The following is a 17867-nucleotide window of genomic DNA, read 5'->3' as shown; positions in this document are numbered from 1 at the left end:
TGTACCACCATACTTCAACGATTCTCATAAGCAGGGGTGTATCGTGAAATAGGTAAAATCGTTGTTTCGTACATCCACGTTCAAAAAATCAACGCGGTGCCGCCCAGCGCTTGCGCCTATTGTCTTCTAAACGAAACCATTCAGGTGTGAACATGAAATATTTGCCGAACTATTAGCGGTGACCTCGGCACATTTCTTTTATTTGAGTAACGTATTTAGTTACGCTGAACCAGCTGACGCTTAGTAGTCAGGGCGGTTGGGCATGGTGTGTTGAGCGGAGATGACGTAGAGTTGATTAGTGATAAAAGAAATTGTGAAGCATATTATTTTTAAATTCCTCTTGATCAATTTTGAAACTTATTATTTAAAAAATACTCTTGTGATGGCATGGGCTGCATGGCGAGTTCACACAAGATTGCAGTGTCGACTACTTCCACCGTGAGTCTTGATTAACTCATCACTTAAAGATTCTTGTGAAATTCAAAGTTGTACCTATAAGTTAATTTGAATTATAATTTGGTTAAGTTTAATTTTTGGATTTATCACAGGCTTGAATTAATTTCTTAAGTCGAATAGATTTCATACATCGTTTCAAAATACGTGCCAATTCTTTGCTTACTATAAGTGGCGATGTATTTGTATCCGAGATGTTCAAATAATTTGGCAAAGTCTCAAATAAAAGTCTGAACCAAATCGACATGACAAAAATAATAACATTGAAATGATTTCATGTTTATACATCTAACTAAGCAACTTATAATATTTAATATTTGGGCAGCGTTGTTTGTCACTACGATTGAACAAAGTTACCTTTGCCAACAAAAACGTTTAATTTGTTTCATCATCGTCGTCACAGCCCATAAGAATGTACCAATACTAAGCTGTGCGAGTATCTGTCTACGGTACTAAGGCCCCGACCTGACAAAGTAGCCAAATCTATTGCTTTAAAACATAAATGGGCAAGCGAATGATTTTTTAACACTCCAATGTCCAATTGCCCCAGCAGTCAACGTGGCCCGGATCCTCGGTGAAGGGAGAGACGATCGTGGCCGCGCTCGTGAGGCTGGACAACGAGATCGCCAGCAGCGAGAAGGCTTTCCCTGCAGCCCGGCTGGCGGTCGTCTCTGCTGAGATGGAGAGCATACAGCAGGTATTTATGTCATGTATGATAGAGGAGATAATCTAAGAGCGAAAAAAGCGCTCTTAGGGCCCTCGCCCACGGCGACTTTTTGTAGCGATGCAGTCGCGCTGCTGTAGCGCGTTAGTGGCGCGTTGACATCACTTCTGCAGTGCGTTGTAAATGCGACTAACGCGTGTTAGTAGCGATGCTGTCGCTTGTTTACGAAACTCGCGACAAAAAGTCGCCGTGGGCGAGGGCCTTAAGGTATTGCCAATTACCAAAACGTAACGACGTATAATGTGCTGGACGGTGGAGAATGAAGACTTGATATAACATAACTAAGTACCTATTGTTTTTTTTTACAGGAAATAAAGGCATTCGAAGAAAACACAAATACAGCGATAAATAAAGAAACTTACGCGAAAACACTTCACCAGGTATGAAAATTAATTTACAAAATAACGTATGGTTTTACTTTAAAAGCATGATTTTTTCAAGTTATTCATAATTTTCAAATGATTATGGATTTATTGTACTTTTCAGGTTTTTGTAAGTCTAGATGTCTACAGAAGGCCGTTATTAGCTTCGGAAAATGAAGATTTTATTGCTAACATCAACAGAAAGGTAAGAATATTAATTATGAGCATTAAACTAATAGATATAAAGCATATCATTAAGTGAAACCTTCGTATTTAACAGGAAATGCGCCGTCTAGAGCTAAGCTGGCTCCGCACGCGGCACGCTGAGCTCCAGCGCGAGCGGCGCGCGTTGCACGCGCAGATCCTGCGCACGAGATCGCTGTATGCGCAATTGCAACACTTGCTGGGTAAGTTACGTATGAGGCTTTGCATTACATAAACAGCTAATTAGTCACGTTTTTGGATGTTTTGAAGAAGGATTAATCACATTAATTCATCGTAATCACTAGGTAATCACTCTTCAATCTAAATGTAAAAGCTGTAAAAGTACACAGGATTTTATTGCAATTTTATAAAGAGGGTTAACTTAGTTAATTTATTTTACTACGGAGCTACTCCTTATTCTGCTACGACGCTACGAATTCTACGACTCCTAACTCGTAGCCGTAGCCAGCCGTAGCTATGGCCGTAGCAATCATACTACGGACTACGGGGTCATTAACATTCGTAGCGTTATTCTTGTGCTATGTAACAATACTTTTTGAAGAAATCTATTCTCTCGCTTCTTGTTGTGTGCCCAAGTAGGTACGTAATAAATTTTTGATCGTGGTTAAATAGACAAATTTACTCTTGCTTTATAACAGAAAGCATCTGGAGCGAGAGTAATCGCCCCAGCGCGTCTCTAGAGGGCGCGTTGCTGCGCGCGCGTGCATTGCGCGACGCGCTAGCCGGGGTTGGCGCGCGCCTTCGCGCCGCCGCTGAGTACGCGCACGGCGCAGTGCGACTGTTGGACGACGCGTTGCCGGCCTGGAAGCTCACCACTGTTGGGAAGTGAGGGTGCTATTGTTAAGTAATAGCGTATAGCTTTATTAGCTTTCTCCTCAACCGAAAGAAGAACTTCTGGACCTCCTACAATTGCTTCTATCACATAATGCGCAGTTTCTGAATGGAGCTTGTAAAGTAAGCTTTTCAATTCATCATCATTTCAGCCATAGGATGTCGTCATACGACGTTGGGGGAGGCCTATGTTGTGTTCAGCAGTGGACATCCTATGGGTGAAATGATGATGATGATGATGATGACGTCCACTGCTGTACAGAGGCCAGGCCAACGATTTCCATAATAACCGGTAGCGGCCTGCATCTAGTGCTATCTTTGTGAAGTCGTCGGCCTTTTGGGTAGACGTCCTACGCTGCGCTTTCCTGTACGTGGCCTCCACTCCAGACCAGAACCTTACTGCCCCATCGGCAGTCAGTTCTGCGTACTATGTGCCCTGCCCATTGCCACTTCAGCTTGCTAATCCGTCGGGCTATGTCAGTGACTTTTGTTCAATTACGGCTTTCGCTCCTCATTTCTGATGATCTCGTAAAGTTGCTTTTTATGTTACTGATAACAATAATTGTTACTGATTATGTTACTGTCGGCCTGTTATTATGTTATTGTCGGCCGTTTGGTGTGGTGGTTCGGAACGGACTAATATGCCGAGAGGTCCCGGGTTCGAAAGATATGCCGAGAGGTCCCGGGAGAAATTGAAATGATGAATTTAAATTTCTGTGACGGGTCTGGGTGTTACTATGTATGTATTTAAAAAATTATATAAGTAGTATATCCGTTAAGCTAGCACCCATAACATAAGCGTATTAATTGCTTACTTTGGGGCTAGATAGAGCTGTGTGAAATTGTCCAAAGATATTAAGGCTGGTTTTAGAATCACGTTGACCGTCAGCGCTCACAGCCAAAATGTATGAAGCGTCGGCGCCGAGCGATCAGCGTCACTCATGAACGTTCCCTTCAATTACATACATTTTGATTTGTCAGCGCCGACGATCAGCGAGCGGTCAGCGCGATTCTAAAACCAGCCTTATTTATTGATTATCTCCAGGAGTGGTTGGGAGCGCACCCTGGCGAGCGCGGACGCGTGCACGCTGCTGGTGCAGGCGCGCTGCCTCGAGCGGGGCGCGCTATATGTATAAGTAGTATATCCGTCATGCTAGCACCCATAACACAAGCGTATTAATTGCTTACTTTGGGGCTAGATAACGCTCTGTGAAATTGTCCAAAGATATTTATTCATAAAAGTAACTTTAAATTGCGATTTTAAATTGCGCCAAGCGTGGAGATTATGGCAAAACCCTCCACTACTCGTATGTATAGTGAAGGAGGCTCATAGTCAAGCAGTGGACTGTAAAGGGCTGTTGATGATGATGATGATGATTTATTTATATATAATCCAGGAGTGGTTGGGAGCGCACCCTGGCGTGCGCGGACACGTGCACGCTGCTGGTGCAAGCGCGTTGCCTCGAGCGGGGCGCGCGCCGCGTGCTGTCCGCGCCCGCCGCGCCGCGCGCCGCGCGCTCTCTGAGGCTGGCGTTGGACTATGCCTTCACCGACACCATGCACGATCACAAGTAAAAGCTTATTTTTTTATTGAAAGTTTACGTACATATTTTTACTTAACCGCTTGAGTCCCAGACGGCATTCATTAATGTCATAACAATGAGGGCTATCGTTTTAGCGCTCACCACTGTAGAGTAAGGTCCTGTCACTTGCTAGTAGCGAAGACAGTGGCGCCAACTTGTGAGCGCTAAAGTGGTAGGAGGACTATCGTATTTGCACTCATCAAGATGGCGCCACTGTAGAGTAAGGTCCTGTCAATCGCCAGGGGTGCCAACTGTTAAGTATAAAAACGATAGCCCTCATTGATTATCTATTGTGTCTAGATTCGCGGGCCTTGAAGGATTAAAATACACGCAAATGTACACGACAGCACATCAGGCTACCCATTTTGGTTGCAAACTCGCCCCTATTACAACTGCACAAGAATCCGCAGTGGTTACGTTGATGTGCCGTTCGTCTGTACTTGCTCCGCACTATTGTTCTTGGGAGTTCAGTTTCTTAATGGTTTCATAAAAACATTAAATAAATACTATTTTATACAAAATTTATGTAGTAGTATGCTATGTCCGTGGCTGATGCTATGATCATCTTTGCAGGTATCAGAGAGCTACAGAAACGTTTCTGCAATTCAAAGAAGCCCTGATACAACTCATCAACTCCATCCATCAGGTATTTTTTGAATTTTAAACGCACCTTTTTTGTTAATAAGCAGGTGGTTAAACCTTATTTGCAATTCTACTTTTTGATGGCATTGTCATAAAGCTGCCATCAGTCAGTTAAATTGTGACATGTCTGACATTCACACAGTCAAAACTTATTTTTTGTTACAAAAAACACTGATTTAGAAGTTATGTTTAAATTATCTTCTAAACTTTTAAAGAGCCGCAACATATTTCGCCATTTACAAAAAAGAACAGCTGGAAAAGTTGAAGATAAAGATGTAAATATTTTTATTAACGGAAAACCGGTAAAAGTACCAAAATACTTTACAGTTCTGCAAGCTTTGAGAAGAGAAGGTGTCACGATACCTTCGTTTTGCTACCATGAACGACTCTCTATCGCAGGGAATTGCAGAATGTGCCTTGTGCAGGTAGAGGGAATGTTTAAACTTCAAGTGGCTTGTGGCGTACCAGTGATGAAGGATATGAAAATTAACACAATTTCTCCTTTAACCCTGACTGCACAAGAAAGCGTCCTTGAATTTCTTTTGATAAACCATCCCCTTGATTGCCCCATTTGTGACCAAGGTGGCGAATGTGATCTTCAAGACTTATCTATGAGATTTGGAAACGATCGTTCAAGATTTACAGATGTTCATTTCATGGGCAAAAGGGCAGTAGAGGATAAGAACTTAGGGCCTCTCATTCGAGCTGAAATGACTCGCTGTATTCATTGCACCAGGTGTATTAGATTCGGTTCACAAGTATGTGGTATGGATGTCTTGGGAACTGCTGGTCGTGGCACTGATATGCTTGTAGGAACTTATGTTGATAAGATGTTTCTTTCAGAATTATCAGGAAACATAATAGACTTGTGCCCTGTGGGAGCATTAACTGCAATCCCGTACATGTTCAAAGCCAGGCCTTGGGAAGTAATAAGAACTAATTCAATAGATGTTACTGACGCAACTGGAACAAATATAGTATTGAACTATCGCTTCAATAGGTTACTTAGAGTTCTACCACGAGAACACGCAGAAATAAATCAAGAATGGTTATCAGATAAAGGTCGTTGGGCTATAGACTCCTTAGAAATGCAAAGACTTGTCACCCCCATGCATAGATTTCAGGGTTGCCTATGCACGACTGAGTGGGATACCTTGTTGCGAATGATTGGAAAAATGATAAGGTGCACGGAGCCAGATAAAGTCATGGCTATTGCTGGTCCTCACACCAATGTAGAGACTTTAGTAACCTGCAAAGATTTTTTGAATATGCTGGGGTCTGAGCACACGTACATCGAACGGGGATTGTATCACTCGATTTCGAACTTTGACTTGCGTGTTGGATATTCATTGAATATTAAAATGAGTGAAATAGCCACCGCTGATAAAATTTTGTTAATAGGAACGAACCCGCGCTTTGAAGCCCCTGTACTAAACGCAAGGATTCGTCAGGCGTACATGTTTAACGAATGTGATATTTACGTTGTTGGACCCAAATGTGATTACAACTATCACGTGAATTATTTGGGTGAAGATGTTAAGTCCATATCAAAAGCTGTAGAAGGAATGAAAGGCGCCAAAAAACCGTTAATATTTATTGGCGTGGCGCAACTAGAAACTGAACACGCTGGCATAATATTGAAGCTAGCGTCAGATTTGGCAGGTACTTTCGGTAAAGTTTGTTGCGATTGGAATGTCATTAACTTTATTCCTAGGGAAGCAAGTTTCGCAGGCGCTTTGGAAGCAGGATGGAAGTCCGGTGGTTTAGAAGCCGTACAGACCTGTCCACCGCAGGTGCTCATTTCTCTGGGAGCTGATGAGATATTTTATGACTGGACGCCACCAAAGAACTGCATCGTGATTTACATCGGTTTTCAAGGAGATCGTGGCGCAGAAGTTGCTCAGGCTATTTTGCCAGGGAGCGCGTACACTGAGGCTGGTGGTGTGTTTATGAATATGGAGGGCCGATCTCAGTTTGCGCTGCCTGCACTCACTCCGCCTGGGAAGGCTCGTCATGATTGGAAGATAGTGCGCGCGCTGGCTGAATACAGTGGAGTTTGTCTGTATTATTGTGACCAGAGTTCACTCTGCTGTCGACTAGCGGAGATAAGCCCCAACTTCACAAATTTGGGTCCATACCAAGAGAAAGTGTTCGCAAACTTGCTTCCTCATTTAGTAACCAGCACCAAAGAGACCGGAGGCCCCTTGAAAGTTGACATGAAGACCATTAGGGATTATTATTGCTCCGATGTCTTTAGTTACAACTCACCGACAATGATAAATGCTCAGAAAGCAGCTAATAAATTCGCTGAGTCATCTTATGCCGCGATGTAATACCTACTTTATACTTAATTGCTATTATAAATATTGTCTTCTGTTTATTATCAACTATGTAATGTTTAATAATAAAATATTTATCAGATGCTTGAGTGTTTTAGTCATAGTAGTAACAAATATTACCTATTTTTTTTTATTTCTCACCTTTGGGACTGACATCAATCGATAGGTATGGGGCACCAGAAACGCAGCGAGTAGGCAGTTAGTCTAACCGAGACTGAGATAGCCCATAAGGCGACCGACTTCATGAGCTGTCCAAAAGGCACAGTCATCTTTTATGTAACGTACCTATTATGAATTATGATTTTAATTTTACCCTCAGGTGCTCCTGAACAACTTGGAGAACCTGTCAGTGGCAGAGAAGGACGTTATGAAGTGTAGGCGGGAGCTACGCTCAGCTCGCGTCAACGCCATCGTGGGCAAGGGCCTGGCCGACCTGCGCTACGAACCCAAGGCGCTCAATAGTTTAAAGTCAAGGAATAAATAGCTTTTCTAGAACAGATTCTTTTATTTATATTTTTAATTTCTAGGTTTTTTAGTGATTGGTTCATGCCTATACCACAGCCTATCTATACTGTGATACATTCGAAAGTTGGAGAAATACCTTACCTAGTTTTGTCAAAGACAGAGATCATACTTAATTTGTCAGATTGCTTTACACTTTTGTGATCGAGTTAAAATTGAGTTTAGTGGAAGTCAGGCGTGAAATAAAAAGCCAAAGATTATAAAAACACAATCAAATTTTATTAAATATCAAATATTGTATTGTCTAACACGATTCCTTAACTATCATGTTTCACATCAATATCTTGTAATGGCATAATGATATATGGTTACAAATACATCAAGGGTCAAAGTATAGTGACGAAAGACGAGACACAGAAGGGACAGAGATATTACAGTCATAGTACCTTAAATTATAGTATATTGTCGAGAAGGAACGAGAAGTAGCTAAAGAATTACACTTTTCAATAAAATAGTATAACAATATCCATAGAAATATAATATGCATGTAAAAAGCGATCGTAGTAAGACAGATAATAGTGTCAATGATTTAGATTACTTATTAATACNGCGCCAAACACCCTGTATATCGAAATTGAAAGACGATAGAAAGCCTCGAAAAAGAAAGGAAATTATGAATGGAAATCGAGTAGACGTAGAACACACTCACATTATTAATTATATACTTGTCACAATACATGGGCTTAAATGCAAAATCTACAAAAAAGTGTTATACACGATTATTATCTCAAAACTGTATGATCATTTAATATAGGTCTTACAATCTATTCGTAAAATACGTAGTTTGTGCGCCAAAGCTCTACTTGGATGATACTTAAGCGTCAGAAAGGCTGCAATAGAATTAATAATACAATTTAACTCTAATGCAATCTTTCGCTTTGAGATTACGAGATTTGTTTAAATATTTAAGTTTGATATGTGGCATGATGTGTCACGTCTTACTTGGTCGCCAGAGCGCAGCTCTGCAAGACTCAATGTTGGCAGTTCTTTCCTTAGCCGTTCCTAAATCATGTAAAATAATTGTAAAATATGCTAATTAAATAGCCAACTAATGACTAACGAATACATAAACGTCCATAAACAGTTGCATTGTGCGAACACTCCCTGAAACTAAAAGTCTTATCAAAATAGTGTGAACACGTAAAATTAGAAAAATAGTTTTTTGCTTTCTTCAAAATATACTTTGAAAACTGTTTGTAACACATTTAAGAAATTACAGCTGACGAATCGCTATGTCTAGCTCTTGACCGTTCCCTAAAATCATTGTTAGAGTTTTCATTTTAGAAGTTTAGTTATGTAGTTAATAGTTTGACTTCAGGCAGATGTTCAATTAAAATGGACGGCTGTGCTCTGACTCAGTCCATGACAATAATCCACTCATTGAACCACCCAATGTTCGTATTCTTTAACACCGTAAAAGTTCATAATATAATTCGCCTTTTTTCGTATTTTTTAATGAAAAAGTAAACGATTGGTCTAGTCTCAGTGCCGAGCACACCCAACATCATTCCAAAAGCCCGCCGACTGCCCAGATATGTTATAAAAACCGTCTAAATATGCTTTATTAATATAAAAACATGGAAGCACTCCTGCGGACAGACTGTTTGCTGTAAAAATGTTAAAACCACTATCTTACAATATCTGTCGATATTTTTTAATATTACACTGAGATGAATGATTCACCCCGTGGTTCAATCCGCTATGGGCATCTAACAGAAGCACATTCCTAACACTTGGATTATGTTCCCCTAACGGGGGATAAAACAATCTTATTCTACAGCAACACGCCAAAAGTGACTTGATTGCCGACTATCCTAACTTTTCCACCCCCATAACAGATCGCTAACAAAAATGTCCCATTCTAAATGTCAGGAACAAGACTCAAATCATGTGTGTGTACTGTTGTTTTAAATCTAAGTACTATTTAGCTTACAATAGCGCCAAGCATTTCAGAGCTTAGACGTAAAGTTGGGATAGGAGTAAGAAATTATTACTTTATAGTGGGTAAACAAATACCTATTGATTAATAATTATTTTATGAAAAGGGGACAATTAGGGTAGGGATTTAAGTAGCAACCGACATTACGCCAAAACTTAATTGTTGTAATAATAAATACCCAAACTAAGTAACATCACTTAATAATAACTCTTTGGTTCCCAATAGAAATGGATAAAAATCAACAATTGACTAACGACAAACTCAACCGTGACGATTGGAGACTAGAGGGCATAGACTTAGTAACCGCTAGAAGTTAATATTCAAGAATAGTTACATGTTTCAATTGATTTTCTTGTCCAGCGGCTATTATCTCTATGCTAGAGAGTAAAATAGACGACGAAGCAGTTAGACCCCGGTCGCTGACGACAGCGGACGAGTCTTGCAAGAAGGTTACCACGCATTGTCGCTTCTAGCAGCTTACACTTTCGTAATGGTCTTCATTTTCCTGCTTCGGAGGCATCTGGAACAAAAATACAAAAATTAATGACGAATCAGCATAGAAAAATATGAAGTAAATAATAAGTTGTTAGTTCATCGAGGAACTTGTGAAAAGGCTATAAGAAAAACCAGTAGGTATATCATTAAATAATGATTTTTTTTGTAATTACCGTATAAATCCGCGATAAAGCATGAATGCTCCGTAGAAGCTCAGCACAATGGTCGCGGTCCACACCACTGCCAACAATGAGCTGCTGCCCTCTGAATAAGAAAAAAAACTTCGTTGAAATAATCTTGGCTTACTATACAAAAGAGAAGTACCTAGGTAGGCACTAATGACAGAAGAAACTGTAAGTAGAAACAGAAAGTAGTAACAGAAAGTGCCATGATTTTATAGGTCAGTAGCATGTCGCTGCAATCTGCACTGGGCATAAAATATGATCTGAATTTATCATAGCTTTGTTTGGTTATCTGGCTGCTGTCACTGCTGAGAACATTAATTCATGTTTCCAGCCGTTCGTCGCGGCACAGTTTCAAGTGGGGTGCCTTGGCTACAAAGGGTATAATGAATGGTGTAATCCCTATATGAGTAGCCATGTTGTAGGCATCATCTGTAACATGTTTCAATTTCTAGCTAAAGGTATGACGTCTTACCAATGTAGCCATCGTGGTAGACATCCTTCTCGAGCCAGGCGCGGCGCGGCTTGTCGTTGCGCGGCTCGATGGCTAAAAGGTCGGGAATCTCATCTGCCTCTCCGGTGCAGTTGGCCCATTCGATCGTTACGTATCTGCGAGTGAATAAGACCATGGAGAGTTACAAAGGATGCAAGTTTTGATTGATTTTTGAACATCTGTCCTCAGTCTGGGTTGTCTGGATGAAATCGTTTATGATCGCCTAAATTGTGGAATTCGGATTTTACATATTTTTTAAGCAATTGAAATACGAAAATACAGCGCGATAGCGTTGAAAGCTTTTTCGAGATATTTTTTTTTCACTATATGAAACAAAGAGTGATGCATATTTTTTACATTTATGTAGGTATGTTCACTTGGAGCACATAACACAAACGGCCTAAAGTAAGATATTCTTTCAGCCAACCACGCTCTCTACTTCTAATCAAAGTAGCTTAGGAGTAAGTATTTAAAGTTTTGAAGACAAAGAATTATTATTAAAAACTTTACTGTACCTTGAAGGAGTCTTGCAAGCGCGACGGGCTGGTACCAGCAGCTGTCGCGTGCGCGAGCGCGCCCCGGCGCGGCACGGGCCCCACGCGCCCCAGGGGCCCGGGGTCCCACTCTCGGATTCCTTGCACCCGCACTCTACTTCGCAGATCTCTTCCTCCTGTGATAAGAGGTTCGAGATTGAGAATCTTTAAAGGTTTGCTAGTAAAACTTTGATCTTAAATCAGCGATTAAATGTTTACTAGTTAGACCTCGTCGGTCTTCTATTAGAGACAGCGTCAAAGTAAAGATGACGATTTATGAGTTTTGGCACCATTCATTTACAAAGGCATCTTCAGTAAAAATAATGAGATGACGTTTTATGAGTTTTGGAACTATTAATTTGCAAAAACATCTTCAGTAGAAATAATGAAATTAGTTATTTCTTAGCCTTTATGAGTTATTTCTTGGCTAGCTAGAAAGCAAGTTATTATGATACGGTCAGATAAGATCTGGGCCGCTATGATCTTTTACTATGTACTAGTAACTAGAGCTTACTCGTGGCACTCTCAGAAACCCCCAAGTTATACTAGGTATTACTATTATTATTGTTTTCTAAAAAATAGCATTACCAATTTATATACCAGCTAGAGAGGAAGTCCTACCTGATAGTGCATAGGTGGTGCAACAATACGGCCGGGTAGAGCGGGGGCGCAGCGCCAGGGCTGCAGCGCGGCGCTCGCGTCGCCCGCCACCTCGCAACGCGCGCGTGACACACGCACGCCCCACCCGCAAGTACCGTCCGCTTCGTCGCCGGTCGACTTCTAAAACAAATTAGCAAACGTGATTTTTGCTAGCCTGGTCCGTGAGCACGTAGAATCCCGTCCAATGACCCCAAGCTACCCATCCTTATCGCTCGCACGTAATTATGTTGCTGTCGCGCTCGCACACTCACTGCGGGCGCGCGTCGCACAGTCGCGATTCTACGTGCTCACGGACCAGGCTTTAGTTAAGGCTATGAACTCATGGCGCGATTTTTACACGCGCCCGCGGCGCTTGCGGGCCCGCAGCTTCTGTAGAATGCAGATAGGTACTTGATTGCCTCTTGGGTTAGCTACGGGTGGTACCTCTGGTAAATTGAATCGTGTTCCAAGTCCAGCAGAGATGATGATGATGGGGATCCATGGACGTGTTTCATTTGTTCTCACTGATACGCACTGCGAACGCCAACAACTATTGTAAAGTGCTGTCTGAATATTACCTGAACATGGCAACCCAAGGATGGCCGAGCCACCAGGCGTAGGCAGGGCTCCCGGGGACACGGCGCGCGCTGCTCTGTGGGCGGGCACGCGCGTCCTGGCCAGACAGCCGCCGTCAGGTGTTGCCTGAAGAAAATACACGGTAATATGGGAGCTTAAAATACACAGTAATTTTGAAGAAACAAAAGCTTGAGGGTTCTTAAAGAATTAAGTACCTTGTTCGTCGCATATGCATGGTAGCCGATGTATCTCCACAGGAGCAGGCCGAAGTGTCCCAAGGTCCCCACGAGCCGAGTTCACAGTCTACACCGCACGGCACGTAGCACCATGACTCTCTTGCTTCAGACGCTGTTGTATTCTAAAATAGATTAGCATTTCAGTATATGGCTGTTTCGGTAGGTTATATGGCTAGACCTAGGTAGTTTCAAAGCTTCATTTCAAGGTTATAATTTGTCTGAAGAATTACTTACAGGGCAATATGAATCGTTGACGAAAACTCCATCACTTCTGAGGCAGCGAACAGCTCTCTTCTTAGTTCCTTCACCGCACGGCGATCCACCTGTTTAAAAAATATTCGAATACCTACTTTGAAGTATACAGATCACAAACTGTATCAATGGAGAAATAAAGGCTCTATCAATCACGGCATTTACTCGTATTTCAGGTAGGTTGCAGAAAAATTGATCACATTATTTACTGACCATCTTGTCATGGTATTTACCTAGCGGCTGGCAGTCGTCCCAAGGCGCGACGTGCCAGGAGTATGCGTGGGGCGCGCAGGGTTCCGCAGCCACCAGGTGCGGGCACGCTGCGCCGCCGTCCGCAGCCGGGCGAAGCACCACCCGCGTACGATCGCGGCGACCTCCCCATTTTGTCTGGAAGTAAGATGGACCTCAAAACTTCTACCGCCAGACCATGATTGAAGCTAATTAGACATCGTTTAGGCCCTAGACTTCCATTGATTATGGCGCCTTTTTACATTTGCCGCAGAAGTGGAATCAAATTACGCTTTATTTTATAATTGCACATTATTTCTGTAGTACAGAAGATGCAGCGATGGGATCGAGAGGTGGTAGTCCTACTACATTTTTCCATCGGGAAATGCTCTGCGTATATCCACTGTTCGATGGGGACGAAACGACATTCTAGTGGGACTCTCCTCGCCAGAAGGGCAGAGCCTACCCACTAAAATCCAACAGTGTCCTCCGGGGCCAACAAAGCTGCAAGTTCGTTCGTTCGTTTCAGCCAAATGACGTCCACTGCTGGACAAAAGCCTCCCCCAAGGTTTTTCACAATGAACGGTCCTGCGCTGCCCGCATCCAGGCTCTTCCCGCGACCTTTGCGCTTTGCCAGATCGTCGGTCCACCTAGTAGGAGGCTTGCCCACGCTAAAATCAAGTGGCAGTAGGCGGGGCACATAGCTCGTAGAGACGATGGCCGTTGGGGCAGGAAAGTTCTCGAGTGGCGACCACGGGCTGGAAGACGTAGAGCTGCAAGTTGTGTCAAGTGGCGTCCATTCCAGAACCTTGCTGCCCCATCGGCCGTCAGTTCTGCGTACTAGTGCCCTGCCTACTTCAGCTTGCTGATCGGTCGGGCTATGTCAGCGACTTTCGTTCGTTAGCTGCAAGTTATTGTCCTAAAATTAGACATTCGTGTTACCTGCTCGCAGGGGCTCCACTCGGACCAGGCGCTGACGACGCAGTCGGCGGGGCAGGGCGCGCGGCAAGCGGCGTCGCGCGCCGGCGCCGGGCCCGCGCCCGCCTCGCACTCCGCCTCCGACAGCCAGTTGCCGTCCGCGTCCACGCATCTGATCAAAAACAAATGAATGGGCGTTTTTGAGAGTCGCAGGGTAAAAACAAAAGCTGAAGAAATGGCCAGGTTATCATATCATCCTTACATTTTCGACATTCCATCAGCTCGCACTAAGCGCTTTGCAAACTCTTTTGTAATGCGAACAGAAGGACTGGAATTCGCTGCCTACTGCTGTTTTTCCCGAACACTAAAATCCGGGCCTCTACAAAGCGAGAGTCAATAGGCACTTACAGATCAGGTATGGACCATAGGTACTATTATAGACTGCATATCATTTAACATCAGGTGTGATTGCTGTCAAATATCTGTTTGCTTGCATAAAAAAGTCTGCAAAATGGATAACTATGTTCGTATGACAGAATGGTGACGAAGGCATAAAGCTAGACGCTGGAGAGTCGCGCCGTACTCCTGTCCGGCGCCTGAGCTTTCTTTCACCACTTCCTTATAAAGGTGAGTAAACTGCTATACTCACATAACAGTCCGGTTGATAACAGATCTTCCACATAAAGCCCGGCGTGGGGCGCACACGGACCACTCGCCCAGTGCCCATCTCGCTGCGCCCACCTCACACGTGGCACGTTGCAATGTGGCACCGCACTCCCGCCCGCCGCCAGAACCTTCCTCTACCACTTCCCTGGAAGGTAGAAGGGCATTATGAAGATTTAGTAATCAAAAGAGGGATTTGCGTGACTTCTAACTTGACTTTGAATTAGGTACTATATCAGTCGAAACCTCTGTAATCTCGTCAAACTTTTTGGATGTATTTTCTCTCACCAGGTTTTTTTTTGACCAGGGTTTTTTTTTATACTGAGCAGATGCCATTTTGGTGCATGTACTTTACTGTTTGGTTTTGTTATATTATCTATTTGTTATTTTATTTTGTACTAGCATCGAATAAATACTTTTCTTTCTTTCTTTCTTGATAGCTTGGCAGCACAGTCTCCCTTGATTCGCGGTGCATGTATGCATGCTCCTATTTTAAACCCATTTTATAACACATCGTTACTTCCAGTAGATAAAGACTGTACATAACGTACCTAGTCCTGAACCGGAATGCAGCCCTTGACCCAGGTTCAGAAGCGCACGGTCCCCATTCTCCCCAAGGACCTGCGGCGCAGTCCCGCGCGCATCTCACTGTACACGCGCCCCGGAGAAGGGAACCAAACTCCTCATCGTACGTGTAGCCATCTGTGGACGCTTCGCGGACTCGGCTTTGTCCTGAAAATACCCTTTACTTAATATCATCCACATAAGATGCAAAATTGCAAAGGCATACTTTGCTGAAGCTAAAGGAACCAAAGCCGTAGAAAAGGAAAAGGTTGTTCAGTTACCAGTAAGTGGGTGGAACTTCTTGCAGATGTCTATGGGTACATCGCGATTATCAATCATGCACCGCGCCGCTCTCAAAATTCTTCCTTCTCCGCATTCCAATCTAAAAAAGTTACATGTTAAATTATATTTACCTAAACTTCTATCTACTATAAATTAGTAGGTTTACGATAGTAAGTAAATTTTTAGACTTACCCAGGGGGTAAAATGCAATCCGAATCGGCAGGCAAAAGTTCAAGAGAGACGTTTTTGCAGACGCAGTTGGGAATGTCGGGGTCAGAAGCGTCCAAGTACCTGAAAAATCAAACCACAAATTAGTGAGTTCCGGAGTGGAGGAGACTTGGCAAGCTTAGTGCAGAGGACACGGTCCAGATAAGTGGAGTGACGATTTTGGAAATATCGCTGGCAGAAACCTTTGTTTGTTACAAAACCATGGCGGGCGTTTTATGGCGCCTATTGGGGGAGGCCTTTGGACGAATATTCGTCCAAGGGGAGGCCTAGTATTGAATATGCTAATAGCTCTAGCTAGCATTGAAATTTGAACTGCTATAGGCTGATGATGAAATCATCTCATTCTCAAAATACCATGAAATGTTTCTTTCTTCTTCTACTTACTTCAAAGGATCGCTGCAGACCACGTCACAGGTGAGAGGCACGAACAGGTCGCAAGACACCTGGCACGCCGCCACGCTCTGCGGCACCAGCTGGCCTGCGCACGCGCCTGCCTCCACGCGGTGCGAGTCAGAGCCGCACCACAGACCTGACAATGTTTAGGACCGGTGAATAAACTTTAATTGGGAGTACCTAAGGGCATGTCATTGTGGTCTCATGGGATCATGTCATTTGTCACGCGTACAGGTTTCGGGGTTCAAAAGGTTTCAGAATACTAAAGATGCAGAAAATGTGCGAAAGTAATTGGCCGTAAAAATATTCAAGAATTCAGATTAGCGTAGAAAATACATGGGACCCAACTGAAGAAGAAGAAGAACTGAAGACAGTAATTCCACATATAGTCATCTAAATGTTTTAATTTTTTAAGGTTTCTAAAGGGCAAATGATAGTTCTAAGATTAAATTCACCGCACAGTCGCAGGTTTTCTGCTGCGTCCGATATCATACTTACTTCGCACCCTGTAGCCAGTCCCGCAGCGCTGTCCGGGTGGTAGTCGGCACGTGGTCCACTCGCCGGCGACCCAGGCCGCGTCACGAGGCCGGCACGAGCGCGCCACGGGGCAGTCACGAGTCTCTTGCCGTGGCCCACAGTTGGGACCTCCGTGCACTGTTCGCACGCGGACTTGCTTTCCAGGGTCTGGGTTGAGCAGATCAGAAAATTCTATTGTCAGTACCATTAAAATGAACTTAAATCATCCAGAAATAATAAGATGAATTGATTTGGTAGACACCAAAAAAGCTTTTGATTGCGCCTAGTCAAACCTTTTCTTAATCAGATAAAGACTTTTACAATCTGAGTTCCTTTAAAATGTATGAATAGGCGGTAGAACTAGTGTAACAAGATGTTTACCACAGGTATTAGGGCAGGGTGACCACGGCATCCAGGACTCCACGCGGCAGCCGCGCCGGCATCGCACGGTGCACGCGCGCCGAGACGCTGGCCGGTGGAGTGGGGCACATCTACATAAGTTACAAAATTGGTTATTTTCTTCGATTACAAAAACGTTTTACTGTTTAATGTAGATCTAAGGAACGCTAAACAAAACAAGACTGGACTAAAACAAGTTTTGGAGACAAATTTTGTGACAGAGACAGGATAAAGGGAGGGTTACAACATGAAAGTCTGCTCTATTAACCAATTCACTTACAATGCCTCGCGTACAACATCCGCGTTGTTCTGGACGCACATCACGTCTCTGGTCATCTCGCCTTCTTCCACACACGGTTCCTCATCGTCGTTTTCGTTGAATGTTTCACCGTCCTTAAAAAGTATTTAAGCTGTTATCAAAAACGTTCATAGTGTGCAATGCCAGGATGTTGCAAGACTTAAAAGTCACTTACGGCCAAATCAGTATAGTTAGTGATAGGCATGTAATCCTGCCTCCTTCGCTCACAAGGGCCCCAAGGAGTGGCGAGCCAGGAGTATGTGGCGCAGGCGTGAGTGTTGCAGGATTCGTTCTGGACGAGCTGGTCTTCGGGTGGGCACGGCCAGCCATCTGAGGCGACAAAACGTAAGGT

At 43.5% G+C, this 17867-nt stretch overlaps 3 protein-coding genes across 3 annotated transcripts in view; 2 read left to right on the top strand and 1 right to left on the bottom strand.

Annotated features, from left to right (window-relative positions):
• Positions 1 to 158: 158 nt before the first annotated feature.
• LOC114361816 (uncharacterized) lies at positions 159 to 7643 on the top strand. Its single transcript, XM_028317003.1, has 9 exons — positions 159 to 438; positions 1004 to 1150; positions 1486 to 1557; positions 1664 to 1744; positions 1820 to 1946; positions 2403 to 2589; positions 3993 to 4166; positions 4752 to 4824; positions 7479 to 7643. The coding sequence occupies exons 1-9, from the start codon at positions 388 to 390 to the stop codon at positions 7641 to 7643; spliced, it is 1077 nt and encodes a 358-aa protein (XP_028172804.1). The 5' UTR covers positions 159 to 387.
• On the top strand, positions 5006 to 7153 carry LOC114361820 (NADH-ubiquinone oxidoreductase 75 kDa subunit, mitochondrial). Its single transcript, XM_028317008.1, has one exon. The coding sequence runs from the start codon at positions 5006 to 5008 to the stop codon at positions 7151 to 7153; it is 2148 nt and encodes a 715-aa protein (XP_028172809.1).
• Positions 7644 to 8558: 915 nt separating the features above from the next.
• The window catches only part of LOC114361809 (thrombospondin type-1 domain-containing protein 7A), a 77445-nt gene continuing 68136 nt past the window's right edge, over positions 8559 to 17867 (bottom strand). Inside the window, exons 11-29 of the mRNA XM_028316997.1 lie at positions 17691 to 17845; positions 17498 to 17610; positions 17200 to 17309; positions 16801 to 16986; positions 16294 to 16438; positions 15874 to 15972; positions 15681 to 15781; positions 15387 to 15567; positions 14822 to 14983; positions 14197 to 14344; positions 13260 to 13413; positions 13009 to 13097; positions 12754 to 12896; positions 12541 to 12664; positions 11945 to 12103; positions 11306 to 11460; positions 10773 to 10906; positions 10289 to 10379; positions 8559 to 10140 (exon numbers count right to left, since the gene is read on the bottom strand). Of these exons, the coding sequence (XP_028172798.1) occupies positions 10098 to 10140; positions 10289 to 10379; positions 10773 to 10906; positions 11306 to 11460; positions 11945 to 12103; positions 12541 to 12664; positions 12754 to 12896; positions 13009 to 13097; positions 13260 to 13413; positions 14197 to 14344; positions 14822 to 14983; positions 15387 to 15567; positions 15681 to 15781; positions 15874 to 15972; positions 16294 to 16438; positions 16801 to 16986; positions 17200 to 17309; positions 17498 to 17610; positions 17691 to 17845 (2492 nt within the window). The 3' untranslated portion in view covers positions 8559 to 10097. The remainder of the gene's footprint in view (positions 10141 to 10288; positions 10380 to 10772; positions 10907 to 11305; positions 11461 to 11944; positions 12104 to 12540; positions 12665 to 12753; positions 12897 to 13008; positions 13098 to 13259; positions 13414 to 14196; positions 14345 to 14821; positions 14984 to 15386; positions 15568 to 15680; positions 15782 to 15873; positions 15973 to 16293; positions 16439 to 16800; positions 16987 to 17199; positions 17310 to 17497; positions 17611 to 17690; positions 17846 to 17867) is intronic.

This window comes from Ostrinia furnacalis, unplaced genomic scaffold (genome assembly GCF_004193835.3).
Source record: "Ostrinia furnacalis isolate ACB-3 unplaced genomic scaffold, ASM419383v2 OfSCF6001, whole genome shotgun sequence".
NCBI lineage: Eukaryota > Metazoa > Arthropoda > Insecta > Lepidoptera > Crambidae > Ostrinia > Ostrinia furnacalis.
The sequence above is the reverse complement of the archived record's forward strand: the minus strand, read 5'-3'. Positions and strand labels throughout refer to the sequence as shown.

What these genes read in the sequence shown, in the direction of transcription:
- LOC114361820 (XM_028317008.1), top strand. Translation starts at nt 5,006, where the DNA reads ATGTTTAAATTATCTTCTAAACTTTTAAAGAGCCGCAACATATTTCGC.
- LOC114361816 (XM_028317003.1), top strand. Translation starts at nt 388, where the DNA reads ATGGGCTGCATGGCGAGTTCACACAAGATTGCAGTGTCGACTACTTCC. An exon ending in AGATGGAGAGCATACAGCAG is followed by an intron (nt 1,151 to 1,485) that starts GTATTTATGTCA and finishes TTTTTTTTACAG; the next exon opens with GAAATAAAGGCATTCGAAGA. An exon ending in AAGCTCACCACTGTTGGGAA is followed by an intron (nt 2,590 to 3,992) that starts GTGAGGGTGCTA and finishes TATATAATCCAG; the next exon opens with GAGTGGTTGGGAGCGCACCC.